The sequence below is a fragment of the Knufia obscura genome (assembly GCF_036327395.1).
Source record: "Knufia obscura strain CCFEE 5817 isolate CBS 148926 chromosome Unknown scaffold_1, whole genome shotgun sequence".
Lineage (NCBI taxonomy): Eukaryota > Fungi > Ascomycota > Eurotiomycetes > Chaetothyriales > Trichomeriaceae > Knufia > Knufia obscura.
In genome coordinates, this window is record NW_027042687.1 from 3,296,940 (window position 1) to 3,313,499 (window position 16,560).

At 51.0% G+C, this 16,560-nt stretch overlaps 9 protein-coding genes across 9 annotated transcripts; 5 read left to right on the forward strand and 4 right to left on the reverse strand.

The window, feature by feature from the left end:
- Positions 1-639: 639 nt before the first annotated feature.
- PMZ80_001236 (uncharacterized protein) lies at positions 640-2,016 on the forward strand (the record flags this gene model as incomplete). The annotated part of the gene is made up of 1 exon (XM_064869683.1): positions 640-2,016. One exon carries the CDS (start codon positions 640-642, stop codon positions 2,014-2,016), a length of 1,377 nt encoding a protein of 458 aa, XP_064735180.1.
- Positions 2,017-2,485: 469 nt separating this feature from the next.
- PMZ80_001237 (uncharacterized protein) lies at positions 2,486-3,197 on the forward strand (the record flags this gene model as incomplete). Its single annotated transcript, XM_064869684.1, has 3 exons — positions 2,486-2,581; positions 2,630-2,986; positions 3,042-3,197. The coding sequence occupies 3 exons, from the start codon at positions 2,486-2,488 to the stop codon at positions 3,195-3,197; spliced, it is 609 nt and encodes a 202-aa protein (XP_064735181.1).
- Positions 3,198-4,166: 969 nt separating this feature from the next.
- On the forward strand, positions 4,167-5,927 carry PMZ80_001238 (uncharacterized protein; the record flags this gene model as incomplete). The annotated part of the gene is made up of 3 exons (XM_064869685.1): positions 4,167-4,332; positions 4,383-5,070; positions 5,120-5,927. The coding sequence occupies 3 exons, from the start codon at positions 4,167-4,169 to the stop codon at positions 5,925-5,927; spliced, it is 1,662 nt and encodes a 553-aa protein (XP_064735182.1).
- An 831-nt stretch (positions 5,928-6,758) lies between these two features.
- On the forward strand, positions 6,759-7,694 carry PMZ80_001239 (uncharacterized protein; the record flags this gene model as incomplete). The annotated part of the gene is made up of 1 exon (XM_064869686.1): positions 6,759-7,694. The coding sequence occupies one exon, from the start codon at positions 6,759-6,761 to the stop codon at positions 7,692-7,694; it is 936 nt and encodes a 311-aa protein (XP_064735183.1).
- A 507-nt stretch (positions 7,695-8,201) lies between these two features.
- Positions 8,202-9,968, forward strand: HOL1 (Major facilitator superfamily transporter; the record flags this gene model as incomplete). The annotated part of the gene is made up of 1 exon (XM_064869687.1): positions 8,202-9,968. The coding sequence occupies one exon, from the start codon at positions 8,202-8,204 to the stop codon at positions 9,966-9,968; it is 1,767 nt and encodes a 588-aa protein (XP_064735184.1).
- A 1,039-nt stretch (positions 9,969-11,007) lies between these two features.
- On the reverse strand, positions 11,008-12,034 carry PMZ80_001241 (uncharacterized protein; the record flags this gene model as incomplete). The annotated part of the gene is made up of 2 exons (XM_064869688.1): positions 11,008-11,328; positions 11,381-12,034. 2 exons carry the CDS (start codon positions 12,032-12,034, stop codon positions 11,008-11,010), a joined length of 975 nt encoding a protein of 324 aa, XP_064735185.1.
- Positions 12,035-12,744: 710 nt separating this feature from the next.
- Positions 12,745-13,742, reverse strand: PMZ80_001242 (uncharacterized protein; the record flags this gene model as incomplete). Its single annotated transcript, XM_064869689.1, has 2 exons — positions 12,745-13,017; positions 13,074-13,742. 2 exons carry the CDS (start codon positions 13,740-13,742, stop codon positions 12,745-12,747), a joined length of 942 nt encoding a protein of 313 aa, XP_064735186.1.
- Positions 13,743-14,054: 312 nt separating this feature from the next.
- Positions 14,055-14,741, reverse strand: PMZ80_001243 (uncharacterized protein; the record flags this gene model as incomplete). The annotated part of the gene is made up of 1 exon (XM_064869690.1): positions 14,055-14,741. One exon carries the CDS (start codon positions 14,739-14,741, stop codon positions 14,055-14,057), a length of 687 nt encoding a protein of 228 aa, XP_064735187.1.
- A 501-nt stretch (positions 14,742-15,242) lies between these two features.
- Positions 15,243-16,289, reverse strand: PMZ80_001244 (uncharacterized protein; the record flags this gene model as incomplete). Its single annotated transcript, XM_064869691.1, has 1 exon — positions 15,243-16,289. One exon carries the CDS (start codon positions 16,287-16,289, stop codon positions 15,243-15,245), a length of 1,047 nt encoding a protein of 348 aa, XP_064735188.1.
- Positions 16,290-16,560: the final 271 nt, after the last annotated feature.

A 16,560-nucleotide genomic window follows, 5' to 3' on the forward strand; every position in this document is an offset into this window, starting at 1 on the left:
GCAAGCACTCATCGACCTGTCACGCTCTTGCAGTGTGATCCGTGCATCTCGAAGCTTTCCACCTTCTAAGGCATCAGCATCACGGCTCCTCCCACTTGTTCTCTCAATCACGAGCACTTACACGGTACCGTGATCGCATGGTTGTTTTACACCACCTCAAGACATGTGCACATACAACGCACAACGTCATGCCCAACATAATAGTGACAGTCGGGGCCGATGCAGGTACATATGATAGATGTGGTCAAAATCATGTGCTCTATGCCGAATTCAACGACGACCCGCTAGACGATGCGAAGCTGGTTACATACTCAAACTCGTCAACAGTGAGTCAACAGAGCTATTACAGTGCCAGCACATTTTTTGGACGGTTACACCGTATTCCCAGCGTTCCGAGAATGGGATGAACGACCGACACTTTGTCGAACGAAGGTCAAGCATGATATAACAAATAATACTCGACTTGCCGGACAGCCCAGAAAACCTACCGTCCTTCTTCTGTCGAGTGCTACTCGTGCACGTGATTGCTTTTCCCAATGTCTCGTTTGCGTCATGCCTGCCTGGCAGACTCACAACATCTCCAAATGCCATGTATCCCCAAACTTCATGCTATCCTCAACAGAATGCCACATAGCTAAGATGACCTCAGTACAAGACTCCTTGATCTTTCGCAACATCCTCTCTCACCCTCCAACCGCAGAAATCTGGAACGACCGAACAAGAACAAAGTATTACCTTGACTTCGAAGCAGCTTTGGCGAAGGCACAAGCCCGCCTATCCATCATACCACAAGATGCTGCTGATGCAATCGTTAAAGTATGCTTCGACGTCGACACCCTCATTGACTGGGACCTGCTACGGCAACAAACAGAGCATATCGGGTATCCTGTCCTTGGCGTGGTACAGCAACTCGTAGCTCGTGTCAACGAACATAGTCCAACCGGCGAGAAATGGGGCGAGTGGTCACATTGGGGTGCTACGACTCAAGATCTCACCGACACAGCGAGCGTCCTCCAAATACGTGACACACTGAATGTCATTGAGAATTTCCTGAACCAGATCATTTCCGCTCTACGGGACCTCAGTCAGAAACACAAGAGCACACCAATGGCAGGACGATCAAATCTTCAACAGGCTGTGCCAATCAGCGCCGGCTTCAAGTTTGCAAGATTACTTGCCACGTTTCTCAGACACAAAGACAGACTTGGCGAGCTAAGGAAGAGAGTACTGGTGCTAGAATTTGGGGGAGCAGCAGGTACATTAGCTACCTTGTCGCCCGGTGGTTCAGACGATATTGGCCTGCGATGCCAGGAGGAACTTGCGAAAGAGCTAGGCCTCGACGTCCCCGACACATCATGGCACACAGAACGTGACCGTATTGCCGAATTTGGCTTCTTCTGCACGCTTGTTACGGGGACGTGTGCCAAGTTCGCTCTCGACCTCAAACTCGAGATGCAGACTGAGGTTAACGAGATGAGAGAGCCATATGCACCACACCGGGGCAGCTCCAGCACCATGCCGCAGAAGCGCAATCCGATTGGCAGCGTCTATGTTACTGCGACCGCGGCTACTGTTCGGCAGCTGAGCGCTGCATTGAGCGAGAGCATGGTTGGTGATCACGAGCGAGCAACTGGGCCGTGGGAGATCGAGTGGATAGTGTTGCCGCAGATAAGCACTTTGACGAGTGCGTGCCTGAGGCATACAGCTGAGAACTTGCAAGGCCTTGAGGTTGACGAAGAGAATATGAAGAGAAATCTGGATATCAGTAAAGGGATGATTGTGTCAGAGGCTGTGATGATGGGGCTGGGGCCGACGCTAGGTAGACAAAGAGCTCACGACCTTGTCTATGACCTCTGTAGGGAAGCAAGTCTCACTGGCAAGCCGTTGCTGGAGTTGCTTGACGGCAATAAGGACATTGAGTTGCCAAGGCAAGAGCTCGAGAGGCTGTGTAGCGCGCAGAACTACCTTGGGCTATCTGAGCAGATGACAGATAAGGTACTGGCATTATGCAAATAGACATGATGTGAGGTTCCTCGCCGATGGACTAAAGTACCATTCTAATATCTATGAGCAAAGCGCGAGAGTCTCGTGAGCTACCGCCAGAATACAGGGGTTTGTTCTCGATTTTTGTCATCGCTTGAACCTGAGCCCAAGCACCATTGTTACTTGAAGACAGCAAAGCCGGACACTCTGACCGTGCTGTACATGACTACTCCGCATGTGAGCTGACAGCTTGAACTGCCCCGAAGACCATCTCCGGACACGAATGGTATCTGCTGCCTGAGACTTCAGGCTTACAACCCCGATATTAGCGTCATCCATTAACGCGAATCCGAAAGCCGACGCGTGTCTTCCTGAAATAGTGAAACAGCTACGATTCAGCATCTCGCAGCGCATATATGATAATCGTCTCTCCTGAGGCACTTGCGATGTTTCGCACCTCGATCACAACCCTCACGACGCATTCCACCTCGCCGACATAAAGATGCCCTCCCCAATCGTGACCGCTACCCTGCAGTCAGCTACACTCTCCTCCGCATCCAATGTAGTCGCACAGATCACAAACTCCTACCAGCAGAAAGTGAGCCTCGCGACAGCACAGCCACCTGCCCAGTATTGATTAGAGCAGATCCCATTTACATTCGATGTCTATGAATTCCTCCGCTTCGTGGTCCTTGCGTTCCTGACAGCACCGCCCAACTACAAATGGCAGCAGCTCCTCGAGAGGCGGCTGCCCGCCTATGCGCCGGATAAAGTCACGATGCTTCCAATGACTACTTTCGATCGTGCTGATCAAAAAGGAGGGGATGAGAATGAGAGTGCCGAGCCGATCGCAAAGCCAAAGCTGAATATCAAGCATACGTTGATGAAGTGGTTTATCGATTGCATGACGATGGGCGCCTTGATGAATACGGTCGCATTTTTGGTCTTGATGGGAGTGATGAAAGGTCAGTCGACGGAACGGATCACGAACAACATAAGGACGGTGAGTGTGATTCTCGGTCGAGCTTGCTGTGAGGGTCCGTGCTGATAATGTGCAGGAGACTATCCCCATTATCGTCAACAGCTACAAGATTTGGCCTGTAGCCTCAATTGTCAATTTCGCGTTCATTCCGGTTGAGAAGCGCATAGTGTTTCTTTCTTGTGTCGGACTCGTATGGGGCATCTATATGTCACTCGTTGCTGCAAGCATATGAGAGCTTGTAAACACATCACAGACATCAAATACCGACTGAATTCCGCACCGCAATTGTATCTTCGGATGCATATTTCAGGTACGACGTCGACTCACACGAACCGATGATCACAGAAACCCCGCCGACACCACATGGGTCGCTTCCGAAGTCGCTTTCCGCTACACTTGAAGCTCCTCCACGGTTGTTGTGGAGGTACACAGCTCTGAGCTTCTGCCTAGCACTCTCTTATTCTGCTTTCCTGCTTGACTGGTTTTTGGTACCGGAGAAAATACACTCGGATGAAATTCCGAAGCTGTCCTTGTGTGTACAGCCATGAGGTAAGAGACTTTGGCCGTTGCCGCATACCTGAGCTCCGAACAAAGACCTTGTGGTCAGATCTTGGCGTTCAGCTGAGTCTTGGCTGCACACTGATCAAACCTTATCAACCACTCGATATCGGTGTCGTGCGAACACGAAAGTTTAAGCTTGCGGCGAACCAGGCTTCGGGAGCTTCTTTGAGTTTGGCATGTTATGAAGGGATTTGTTCTAGACGCACGGTAGCACTTCTCATTCTGGACAAGTGCGGCGACACATGTCCTATGCCGGCGGCCGTTTGATGCCATGAACCTCTGTGACTGGCGCGGGACCATGTGGCAGCGGTCGCAGAGGCAGCATGCGAGATCTAATGCCAGGTCGTGGTTGGCCGAGGAGACGGAAATGCTTCTAGAATGCGAATTAGCTTCGACCGACTCTGCCTCGATTGTGTCTGAGACCTGCATCTGCCCCAGGTTGATGCGTCCAGATACATGGTCTGCGTCCCATGGTCTGATAGCCAGATAATCTAGATTGGTGTGGAAATCAGTAATTCATACGGGCACTCTGATTATAATATTCGCAGATCCTCACCATGATATCCTTTACTTCTTAACAGCTCACTGTTGCGTTCAAGTCCAGAATCTCCTTCAGAGACACTCCCAACCTCGAGCCATCATGCACTCGTCTCATGGCGCCCCGGAAGCCGTGGTTTACCATGCTGAGAAGGCTGTCGTCTCAGAAAAAGTTGTCGAGCATACCATTTCCAATGAGGTCGAAACAGGCGAGACCAGCCAGCTCAAACGATCGCTGAAGGGCAGACACATGCAGATGATCGCCATCGGTGAGCACAGGCCCTCTGGAACATGTTGGCGGGTACCTAACAACCCATAGGTGGCTCCATTGGTGCTGGTCTCTTCGTCGGTTCCGGCTCCGCCCTCCGAACGGGCGGTCCGGGCAGCGTCCTCCTCGGTTTCATGATCATCGGCTTCATGCTTCTGTGCACGATGCAAGCGCTTGGTGAACTGGCTGTCCTGTACCCAGTTAACGGCGCCTTCTTCACATACGCCTGCAGATCCATCGACGACTCCGTAGGTTTCGCGGTGGGTTGGCAGTATTCATTTGGCTGGTTAATCGTCCTCCCTTTCGAACTTGTCGCTGCCTCTATCACCATAGAATTCTGGAGAGACGACATACCCATGGCTGTGTGGGTCGCGGCCTTCCTCGTCTTCATGATCGTTATTCAGTTCTTTGGTGTCCGAGGCTATGGCGAGGTTGAGTTCGTCCTGTCCTGCATCAAGATCGTGGCTGTCTGTGGCTTCATCATCTTCGCCATCGTTGTAAACGTGGGATGTGTCCCTACCGACGACCGAGGCTATATCGGCGCGAAATACTGGCACGACCCTGGCGCGTTCAAGAACGGATTCAAGGGCTTTTGCAGTGTCTTCGTCACGGCTGCCTTCGCCTTTGGTGGTACAGAGATGGTTGGTCTTGCTGCTGCGGAAGCCGCAGAGCCACACAAATCCCTTCCCAAGGCCACTAGGCAAGTCTTTTGGCGTATCGCGTTCTTCTATATCGTCAGGTAAGTCGTCTTTCTGTCTGTCTGTGGATATTGTACTAACATGATTCAGTCTGTTCATGCCTGGCCTGATTTTGCCCAGCAACAACGAAGGCCTTCTCGGAGCTTCAGGCGCAAACACCAAGGCTTCACCATTCGTTCTGGCCATCAAAGAAGCGGGTGTAAAGGGTCTGCCTTCGGTCTTCAACGCTGTCATCACGATATCTGTGATGCCTGTGGCCAACTCTTGCGCATATGGATCCACACGAACGATACAAGCTCTGGCATCTGTGGGTATGGCTCCCGGCCTTTTCGCAAAGATCGACAAGGCTGGCCGACCAATTGCCTGCGTTATTCTGCAGCTTGCCTTCGGGTGCCTTGCATTCGTCGGTATGGCCAAGGATGCTTCAGGTCAAGTCTTTGGCTGGCTGTTGGCTTTGACTGGTCTTTCCTTCCTCTTTGTGTGGATGTCGATCAACTTGGCTCACATCCGTTTCCGAGCCGGCTGGGCCGCTGCAGGGTACACGACTGACCAGCTCCCTTACGTGGCATCGATGGGTGTGATCGGCTCTTGGATTGGTTTCGTCATCAACTGGATCGCCATCATCGCCACTTTCTATGTGCCTCTCTTCCCAGTTGGGGGCAAGCCAGATGCCAAGGCTTTCTTCCAGTCATATCTCGCTGCTCCAGTCGTTATTCTATTCTATGTCGGCTGGAAGATCAAGACTGGCATTCAGACCAGCAATTGGCAACTCATGGTCAAGGTAGAGGACTTGGACGTCGTGACTGGACTTCGTGAGGGTACTCTAGAAGGAAGGTATCATGATCGTGAGAGGGCGAACCAGCCGATGTGGAGAAGGACTTTCGGAGGCCTCTTCTAGGTGTCTCAAGGAGGAGTAAATTGAGATAGAACCTCGTCAATGCAACTCGGTTTTGCAACATACCTATTTGATCGTTCTTGCATGCCAGTACATTCAAGCCAAGTAAGGAAGGTGCACACTGCGCGCTTCCGGATGGACAGTGTCACAAGCCAATTTCTGGTCGTGTCTGTTGAGTGGATCGTAACTCGTAATGAGACACCCCCGTATCTGCAACAACTACTCCTGACTTGGCTAATGATAATGCAATCAGGGTCAAACGAAAGACTGGCACGTCTGGCTTCCATGAGCATAGCAGTCGTGTAGCATATTGCCAGAATGAAACAAGGAATCACCACATGGCCATGACTGGGACATGGCGGCAGTTGACCTCAAGATCCACTGCTTGGTCGTGATTACTCTGACCCTCCGCGAGTCACTTCACGTGCTTGCCCTACCAAGGATACCATACGGTTGAGTGCTTGTGTTAGTGAGAAAGCGGTGATGGGTTACACAGATTGAGCTGCAATTGGGTGCCGAAAGCTGCCTGGCGTGCAGCTTAGCGGCTTTCTGGGCACTGCTTACCGTCAAGCCAGAGGTAGAAAAAGCGTGGACCGCAAAATCAATGGTTCAATAAAGCTAGGGCCCTATTTAGGCTAGTGGTCTCTATCATTGAGGGCACTTCTTCAATTCCGGGCGTCATATTCGGGCATGTGCTGCACCGCAAATATTTTGCGGTCCACGCTTTTTCTACCTCTGGCTTGCCGTACACTCGAATCGCTCAGTCTCTTTTCCCAAACTTTACTCAGTCGTTCGGCGTGTCAGGTTCATCCATTTGCCTTTAAAAGCCTGTATATGTCACCCATTGGCACACATGCAAACCTCATATCGAGGCTCTCGCAAAGGCTTGTCCACCATGTCAAAGGCATCGACCTCATATCGCTGAGCAGGATATCCGAGGCACGTCTTGCGGAAAGAGCCCTACCAAATGTTGGACTGGTCGAACTTGTCTCTGCCAACGACTTCGCAAACCTCTACGATGCTCTATACATTTCGATGTTCCCGCATCAGCCAGAGCGTGAGCGTTCGGACCTTATCATTGACCGCTTGCAGAAAGAGGTTGCAGGTGAGCGCGAGGAGTTAGCGCCATACAGGATCGTCGGCATCCGAGATCATGATGGCAAAGCTGTTGGTGCCGCACAATTTTCTGTACTATTATTGCCGGGTGGTGACTATGCTGTGCCTTACCTGCAGTATCTCTACGTGCGAGCTGAGAACAGAAGACAGGATATGGCAGAGGTGCTGCATACCATGATTCTGGCCGTGGCCACCGCAGACGCGGAAACTCATGGCAATCGAAGTGTACCTTTTACACTATTCGAGACAGAGCCAACCGGGCACGGTGAGGATGATGCCAGCCGAGCCATTGCAACGCAGCGAGCGATGATCCATACGAAAGCAGGAGCTGTAGCAATCATGCTTCGTAGACAAAGTGATGGTGCGCTGAGCAGTCCTCATGTCCAACCCGGCCTTGAGGCTGCTGATCCGCCCTTGTCGCTGGTATGGGCGATCAGAAGGTCTCCTGCGTTGAAACACTGGGGTAATGGCGTCGTTAACATCCAAGATGTTGGGCCAGGCCTTATCGCTGCTTACTACCAGTCTTTGCGAGATGAGGGATTTCCCGAAAACAATATCCGACTGGCGGAGAGCATTGTCGCCGATCGTTGCACAAGGTGCGACTTCATTCTGATGGCTTTAAGCGAAGTCGTCCTACCCAAAGGTATTGTCTAGGAGACGTAAAGACTGGCACAACTTACCTCTTCGAGACGTCGTAGCACACCACCGCAACAGCGAACGCCATCAAAGGGTGATGTAGATCGAAATCCAGAGTGCTATAGGTCACTCAACTCATCTTAGTCGCTTATCAGCGACCCTGCTAGGCGAAAAGAAGCACATCATGCACTCGCCTTATTGGCTGTAAAGGATTACCGGGCCGCTGTGTCCGCCACGTTCCAACCCCATTTGTCCCCAAAATTTGACTTTGTGGGTCTGGCACGAGTCCCTCTTCGCTCAAAAGCTTTCCACCAATTTTCGCAGATAAGCAAACTCGTACTACACATTATTGTTTCCTTCTTGTTGCGTGTCTGCCACTCGACCACGATATGCTTCCGTGCTGACAAGAACGACGCTGGAGGCGTCGCGTTCGCATCACTGTGGACTGTATACCAGAAGCTCTATCATCCAGCCGCAAGTGTTGAGTCGTGAGTGCTCGTGCGACCACATCCGGAAGAAGCAAAGATGTCTCAGCAAACAGACTTCGAGGAAGTCATTCCAGGTACTCGGCGGCTTTTCGACGAGAATGGCAACACGCTTCCAGGAGACGAGCATCTTCTTAAGCACGGCGACATCGTGCTTGTGCCACAACCAACAGAGTCGCCGAACGATCCACTGAATTGGAGCAACGCACGAAAGATCTGGCACTCCTTTCTCGTGCTCTTCGTCGTCGGCCTGACGGCAGCAACCTCCAACAACGCTGGGTCCGGCGCGGACGGTGTTGGAGAGGAATTCGGCATTGGCTATGATGTTTTCAACACTGGAGCTGGTGTGTTGTTCATCGGCATTGGCTACTGGTGTTTCCTGAGCTCGCCAGCAGTCCACCTCTACGGCCGACGCTTGCTGTATCTGATAGGCATGCTGTTTCTGGTGTTTGGAGATGTGTGGTACGCTCGACTAGACAGCGTAGCCGACACGGTCTGGTGCCAGCTGTTCGTGGGCGCCTCCGAGTCGGTTGCAGAAGCCGTGGTCCAGCTGTCGTTGCTCGATATCTGGTTCGAGCACCAGAACGGCACTAGTCTGGGTATGTATACCCTTGCGACCGCCATTGGGACTTACCTGGGCCCTCTCGTGGGCAATTATGTGGCGGGAAACCTAGGCTGGCGCTGGATCGGCTGGTTAGGCGCACTGTTCGGAGGTGGCACGTTTATACTGCTCTACTTTGGCCTCGAAGAGACAGAGTTTCAGCGTGACCGTTACCTCATCAACCGTGGCGATCAATACTTAGTGGACGGTGCGCCGGTGCACGAGAAGACCATGCAACACGCTTCGGATGGTGGCGATGCTGATGCTGAAAAGATAGCCGCGAATCACGAGAACTCCACCACAAGTTCAGATGAGCACAAGGATGGAATGGTTCAAGATTCCGGAGACAAGGAAAAACATCCCACTCGTGAAGAGCGTCTACCCTCAGAAGTCATGCGGCATCGTCTATCAGCATCGTACTCGAAGCCAAAGACTTACTTGGAACGCATTCGCTTGATCACGCCGGCGCCAAACCTTCAAGGCTTCGGGTTCAAGCAGTTTGTCAACCGGTTATGGCATACCATGCGGGTCTTCACCTTCCCAGCCGTATGGTACGCAGGTCTACAGTGGGGTGGACAGAACATAATCTTGACTTTCCAACTCACGGTCTGCGACGACAACTGGTATGGTCCTCCTTGGAACTATGGCAATCATGCCGTCGGCAACATGAACATACCATGTTTGATTGGTAGCATCATTGGCTGCTTCTACGGTGGATGGTGCAGTGATAAATTCATGATCTACATGACCAAGAGGAACAAAGGTGTAATGGAGGCTGAGTACCGACTTTACCTCATGTTCCTCTGCATGGCGATTTTCCCTATAGGCGTATGGCTGTTCGGTATTGGGTCAGCAAGAGGGTGGGCTTGGCCTGGCCCATATGTTGGTCTTGGATTCATTGGTTTTGGCTACGGCTGTGCGGGAGATCTGAGCATAACCTATCTGGCTGACTCTTATCCGGACATGATTCTTGAGGGCATGGTTGGTGTTGCGACTATTAACAACACCATCGCGTTGATCTTCACATTTACCGCTTCGGCGTGGCTTGCCACAAGTTTGGAGAATTGTTTCATTGAGCTTGGCGTTCTCAGCTTCTTGATCCTGGGCTCAAGCTTGCCCATGATCATCTGGGGCAAGAAGTGGCGGCGTTGGACGAGAGGCAGGTACATGAAGTTCTTAGAGATCAGAGATGGCTTCTCCAAGTAGTATCTGGCAGGAGCCTCTGTTTGTCTGACTGATTGCAAGTGCCTGAACATGGCTACTCGATGTGTCCAATGTCATCTTTGCACAAGCGGTTCTGCTTGTCATAAACATCGTACATCAGATGGACTACGAATTTGTTCTCTGATTGCTGCGAGAACATGTACATTATCAGGGCAGCTAAGGGCCAGGGCCTATATACGGCGGCTCTGGGCAGTCCTTGGTGATCGGAGAACAGCGTGATCTTGCTCCTGACGGTAGCCCTTTCACAGCATCTCGAATGTACCTACCCTCGGTATTCCTACATCTAGCGAGCCAACGGTTTGATGATAGACATTGCGCGATTTGTAGCTCACAAGTCGCATGTGCAGTACTTCGAAAGCAGTTGAAGGACATCAGGTTCTACCTACGAAATAGTTTGGTCATGGTCTGACAACTTCCATGCATAGGTGTCACACTCGGATCGTGCATTATCATTGTCGCTCTAATGGGTACCTCCAGGGTATCACGGTCATGTCCGCTGCCTGTTATCTGGTCGAGCTCCGGGGCACGTAGTCAGTGGACTACTGTACTAGCAACAACATCACTCCTTCCACGAGCGGTGTTTTGAATGGCCGAGAAAATAAACGTAGCGAGAGAAGCTCTCGCGTGCCTTGTTCTGGCTTATGCGCAGAAGTTGACGCTGCATGCTACGTGCAGCTGTTTGCGCATAAGCGTAATCGGAGGAAAATGGGCCTGTGAAAGGTACTTCGATGATGCCGATTTATATACATCAAAGTACACAACCACGAAGCAACACGCAACACGCAACACGTCTTCAATACTCCTTTGAATTTCACAACGGCACAGATCATTCAGTGCATCATGCAAAGTTATAGAAGGGTTTGAAAAGAGGTTAAAACAAGCATATGGTAGAGCCGCTTTGTGGCCAGAGCTTCACTATTGGCCTGCTCCGCCCATACCTGCTAGGACCAACGTATAACTAGATGAGTATCTGAGGTTGTTCTCACGACCCCTCTTTCTTCGGAAAACACCACGGTCAGGCTCAAATCAACGAATACGCCTCCTCCAATGCCTTCTTCAATGTCTCTGCATTCATCAGCTCCGCAACCACCTGCCTTGCAAGATCGTTTCGTTCTGCCCTTTCTACTTCATCATCGGCGAAGTCATCGCTACCCATCTCTCGCTGGTTGAGGAGTACTGTTATCTGCCCGGTGGGCATGTGGTAGACCACGGGCCAGCTGATGTGTTCGACCATGACGCAGCACTCACTTGTGGGAACCCAATTGTGCTCTTTCATCTCAGAAGGCTCGAGGTTGATGTACCGCTTTTCAACCTGTCGATTGAAGGCGTTGACTTCGAAACGCTATCTAAGAGTCAGTACCTACTGTGAACGTGTGAGACTCAGACTTCCTTACATAAAGCTCAAAGATACGGTTGAACCAAGTTTTAGAGCCGTGGATGAAATTGTACTCTATGACGATATCGGCCGTGAAGGTGAAGGGCTCCTGCCCAGCTGTTGGGGCTTCGCACTCGAGACCGTCATGTGAGAAGTAGTCTTCGATATATGAGTCGTCGCTTTCACCTCGAAAGGAGCTGATCATATCATTGATATCGTAAGTTCCAGAATCCTCGCCTTGTGTCTCATATCTGATATGTCGCAAGCTGCGAAATTTGCCTTTGACAAGCTTGAAATAATCTTCCGGTACCCATGTTTGGTTTGGTGATCTCTGTGATTCCTCGCCAAAATTTATGACATGATCAGTCGTCGTGAGCGTAGTAGCATATTCTTGAATCAAGAAGTCAACAAGCTTGATATCCCACACAACGTAAACCTCTAAACTTTGTTTCAACAGCGGTATCGAGTCGTTGCGTAGGAGCTTGTTGACCCAGATGAGACTGATATTGGACTTGAGATCCTCGAATGCTTGTCTTGCGTGTCGGGTGGGTTTCTTGTGGTCATCGTCGGAGTGGCAGTAGCGAACGTCAGAAAACACGGCCTTGAGGATCATGAGTCTGATCTCAGCTGGTAGTCCAAGCAGAGATGGCGATGCTGGTTGTATGGCGGCCATAGCAGGATTGCTTCGACGTATGGTACAATGTGCTTCGTTTAAGGATCTATCGAGCTGGGATGAGTGTGTATCGACAATCGAGGTACTTTTGCGAATGGCAGGATTGTTATAGGGTCTGGAAGATTCGTTTCAACAAGGACTTAAATACTCGAACGGCTGCCAAGTTCGTCCTGTTCACCTGTCAGCACAGCTAGTATCATTGCACTTGACCAGCAGTGACGGGTAAGTACTTACTAGGTAGAGCTTAGAGGATGCAATGGTGGTGCGCAGGCTCATACCAGGCGCATGCGAAGCCAAGCTGCAATAAGCGTGTGCTTGAGCATCGGAATGTTCGAGTAGGGCAAACGATTATGCATATCAGTGGTGTGCCAACAAGGAAGGTTCGAACGAGCTGTGACCCGGCAGTTGCCTCGAGCAGTCCGGTAGAACTTCGTTGGGACGGCTACCATCATTGCAACAGATACAGTAGCTTCAGCTCCGTGAATCACCCCGAGTTATCTACCATAGCTTGCACTCTTGAGCCTTGTGAGAGTCGTTGCCAAGTTGAGCATCACCTTGCCCTGGGGCATCCAACGTTACACGGCTGACCGTCCAGAGACTCTAAATCGTCGCTTAGTATTATAGCAAACACTGTTATCGAATTTCTTTGCTCCCTTCCCAGTATATGCGCATCCTGACTTGCTGAGCATCTTGACCTTGAATGTATCTTCCTAACGAAGTGATTGTGCCGCTTCAAGTGCCTTTGCCCAATTCCTCCCTCTACCAAGCTCTTTCTTAACCTTTTTGATGTACTTCTTATTGCGGCTGAATGTTCTCATCTTGCCTGAAGGGACATGGTACAATACGGGCCAAGAGACTCCCTTCGTTAGCAGATAGCAGTCTCGTGGGTCGACCCATACCAGCCCGCGACGGTGGACTTCGGCATCGAAGATGTTGACATGCCGCTCGATGACCTCTCTGGTGAATGCATTGACTTTCATACGCTATATGTTGTTAGTGTGATCGAGATCTCTTCTAGGGTTCGTGCCAGTAAACTTACATAGGGCTGGAATTGGAGATTGAAGGTCCGCTCATCACGTTCATCCTGGTATTCCCAGTCTTGTGTGACATAGATCGTGACAGTGCACTTGGACAAGTCATCCGCTGGGAGGCTGCCCTCGAGACCAAGTCGGCCGAACAGATCATCGATATCCTCCTCTTCGAATCCGCCCTTCAAAGCCTTCAGAAGATTGTCTTGCCCCTCCACCGCCCAATCACGATAATGGTTGTGGTGCAGAGAGATTTCGACGTTCTGTATCCGAGGAAATTGTTTTCTGAGTAGCTCGAGGTATTCTACTGCACTGAATCCGCCTTCTCGCTCCATAATCATTGTGGTCATCACATGGTTATCATGGGCGTAGTCGCAAGTCTTGAATTTGGTAGCATTTTGCCGAATGAGCAAAGGGACTGGGTATCCATCGTCACTCTGATGGAGATCGAGAGTTAAATTCTTTCTCAAGATTGGGAGTGCTTCAGCTCGGAGCTCGCTGTTGACCCAGATAATGCCGACTTTCAGTCTCAGACGATCGAATTCTTCCTCTGATGCACGGACCCAAAAGTCGCTCTCTACCATGTGCATGTACGATGTGTCTAACAGGGTGAATTCAAGTATCGACAGCCTCAGTTCTGTAGGTAGCGCCATAAGTCGTGATGTTTGAGCATTCGCCATGGCTTTCATCGAATTTTGTGCGCGTGGTCTGTTGTCTAGGAATGGTGGAAGCAATCCGCTCTGCTTCACCAAGGTAGACTTGTCTCGTTAGGCTGTAGTTATTGTTCGGTATTATTGATTGAGTCACTTGCCGCGAAAAGTATCCTTGCTCAGGATAGTCGTAGATTTGCACGGGTGGTTGAAGAACACGGCGCGACCTTCGCGCATCTTTACTAGAAAACCCATGCGTGACAATGCACCCATGGCGCATTGTCACCTATAGTGACGGCCAACGGAGTGCACTTGGAAAAGCAAACGACCCTGACTATCAACTCACAGCTTCTGCTCCTTGCCACTCGGAACATTCGCCACTCCTCCGAACTCCTTCTCCCATTCACTCTTCAAGTTCTCCCTCATGGTCTTCACGAGCACAGCCGCATCATCCTCATCCAACTCATGCCGCTGGCCTCTTCCAAATTGAACATACGAAGCCCGCAGACCAGTCGGTATTTGCGAAGGCGCATATGCTGGTCTGCCGTTACGACTCCCTCCAGTCGCAGGCTTGTAGTCCAGTGGCGGCCTCGGAATAACATGGAAGTGAACATGTGGGATGACTTGCGCCGCACCAGGCCCATTATTCTGGACTACATTATAGTCCGCATCGTGGTGAGGGATATCCGGAAAGACTGATCTCAAAACAGACCGCGCAATGAGAGGGAGCACACGACCAATTTCTGCTGCTTCGCTGGATTGCAGATTTCCAACCTTGACGCGATGCCGCCTCGGCGCGACGAGGACATGGCCTCTTGTTAACGGCGCTATGTCTAGGAATGCGACGACATGTTCTGTTGATAGGAGCACGTACGTGGGTGGATCGAGACGGTCGGGATCCCAGTCGCCGTGATTGGTTTCTAGTGGTGATATCGGCTGGTATGTAGATGTGATTGTGCAAAAAGGGCAGGATGAATCAGGGCTCTGGTCGTGACTGTGTTCCGGTATCGAGGGTGGATCATCCGCCATAGAATGAGTGAGCCGAGGGATAGGCTCTTCGTGTAGATGAGCCTGCGCCAGCTGTCGGTCACGAGGTCAGTACTATCTTTGGTCGTGTCTCTAGTCACATGCAGCAAAAGGGTTCGGATGTCAAGACTATGATAACAATCGAAGATGTGATGAACATGTTTTGATGAGGTGACCATTTCCAAAAGCAGACAGCATGAAGCTCGCAAGGCTCGGCAAGAAGCGTCGATCATAGGTGAAGTCGTTGACGTAATGTGATTCATTGAGAACGCGCATGGTATGGCTTACAAGCAGAGAAGGAATAATGTCTACGAAACAGGCCATTGTAGCTGGTGTATTTACAATCTACTAAGAGCCGCAAGGAAGGGCTTCGAGTTATTGCGTGACACACATTCTATGTCTAGGTCTACTCTATAAGGGTATCTTCTCTATCTGTGAACGCTTGCCAACGCCGAACAGTAATTGACATATCCAACCCAATATTAAGTAACAAGAGCTGGGTAATTACAGCTTCGCACCTTCCTTTCTCCTCCTCATCTTCTCGTTCTCTTCCTGTAATGGCTTAGCTTCGTGTCCGAGCTGCCCCTTGTTCTGATCTCTCGGAGCAGTGGCCACATCGCTCTTCTTCGGAGCACTCTTGTAACCATCCTGTTGGTTCTCTTCGTTGACGATGTTGCCGTTTCTGTCCCTCTTGATGCCGAGCTCAAGCAACTTCGCGAACACTTTAGCGAAGTGGTCGAAGAAGATATCCTTGTGCTCGGCGTAGAGCTCAACCCACGGTCTGAATGAGGGATCTTGGATCAGTGCAATATCAGTAGGTAGCATCATGAGTTCTTCTGGCTCTTCTGCATCCTCTGCGTCTTCGTCCTCTTCGATCATGTCCTCGTCGACGTAGACATACTGCTCCACGCCATTCTCTAGTGTCTTCTTCTTCCAGTCGTTGACTAGCAGCAATTTGAAATAGGTATTTGAGAATCGTGTAGGGTTATTCACCCACTTTCCTTCGAAACCAGACCGATCGCTATGGCATCGTCCGAGGTTGTGAGCGCCAGACAGTGCGACAATCTCCTGGTCATTGAAACCCATTCGGTAGAAGATGTGTCTGATATGGTCTGCGCCCTGCGCGCCATCTGGCAGTCTCCCTCGCGGTGGGATCTTGTTGTCGTCCGTGAAGTCTGTACGACCACCTCTCCACCTGATCTCTGGTCCACCCATCTCTTTAATAGCTACAACGGCAGCTACCGTCCATAGATCGGCATATGTGATCCATGAGAACTTCTTCTTGATGAGTTCGAGAAATGCTCGTGCATGCTGTAGACCAGCATTGGCCGGGTCGCCACCTTCTTTCTCGTAGCGCATGCCTGCGCCGTTCGAGCCACCTGTCTTGCTGGCTGCATCATATGTGCCAGCTGAGTGCCAGGCGAGGCGGACTAGCACAGGGCCAGCAGAGCCATCGTCGTAGTCTGGCTGGTGGAGGAGGTCACGTACTGCTTGCGCGACATGGTCTAGCTGCGATGAGGAGGGTGTCGGATTTGTTTGTGGTTGCGCCATGGTGTATGTAGCGTCAGAGCTTCAAAAGAGGGAAACGATGTGATTAGAGGACCGGTAACTCTTGTCTGGGGAGAATTAGCAGAGTGTTAATCTACCTCTATCAATGTTCTGGACAGTGAGAAGTGAAATCTATGGAGTTAGCATGTGTGAATAGCGAAACAGCATCAAATATCAGTGAAGCACGTGGAACATGTCACTTGTTCGATGGGCAACCAGGAGTCCTTGGTCGTCAAGGCAGCCGAGGCACCGGCCTGCCATGCGCGAATTCATC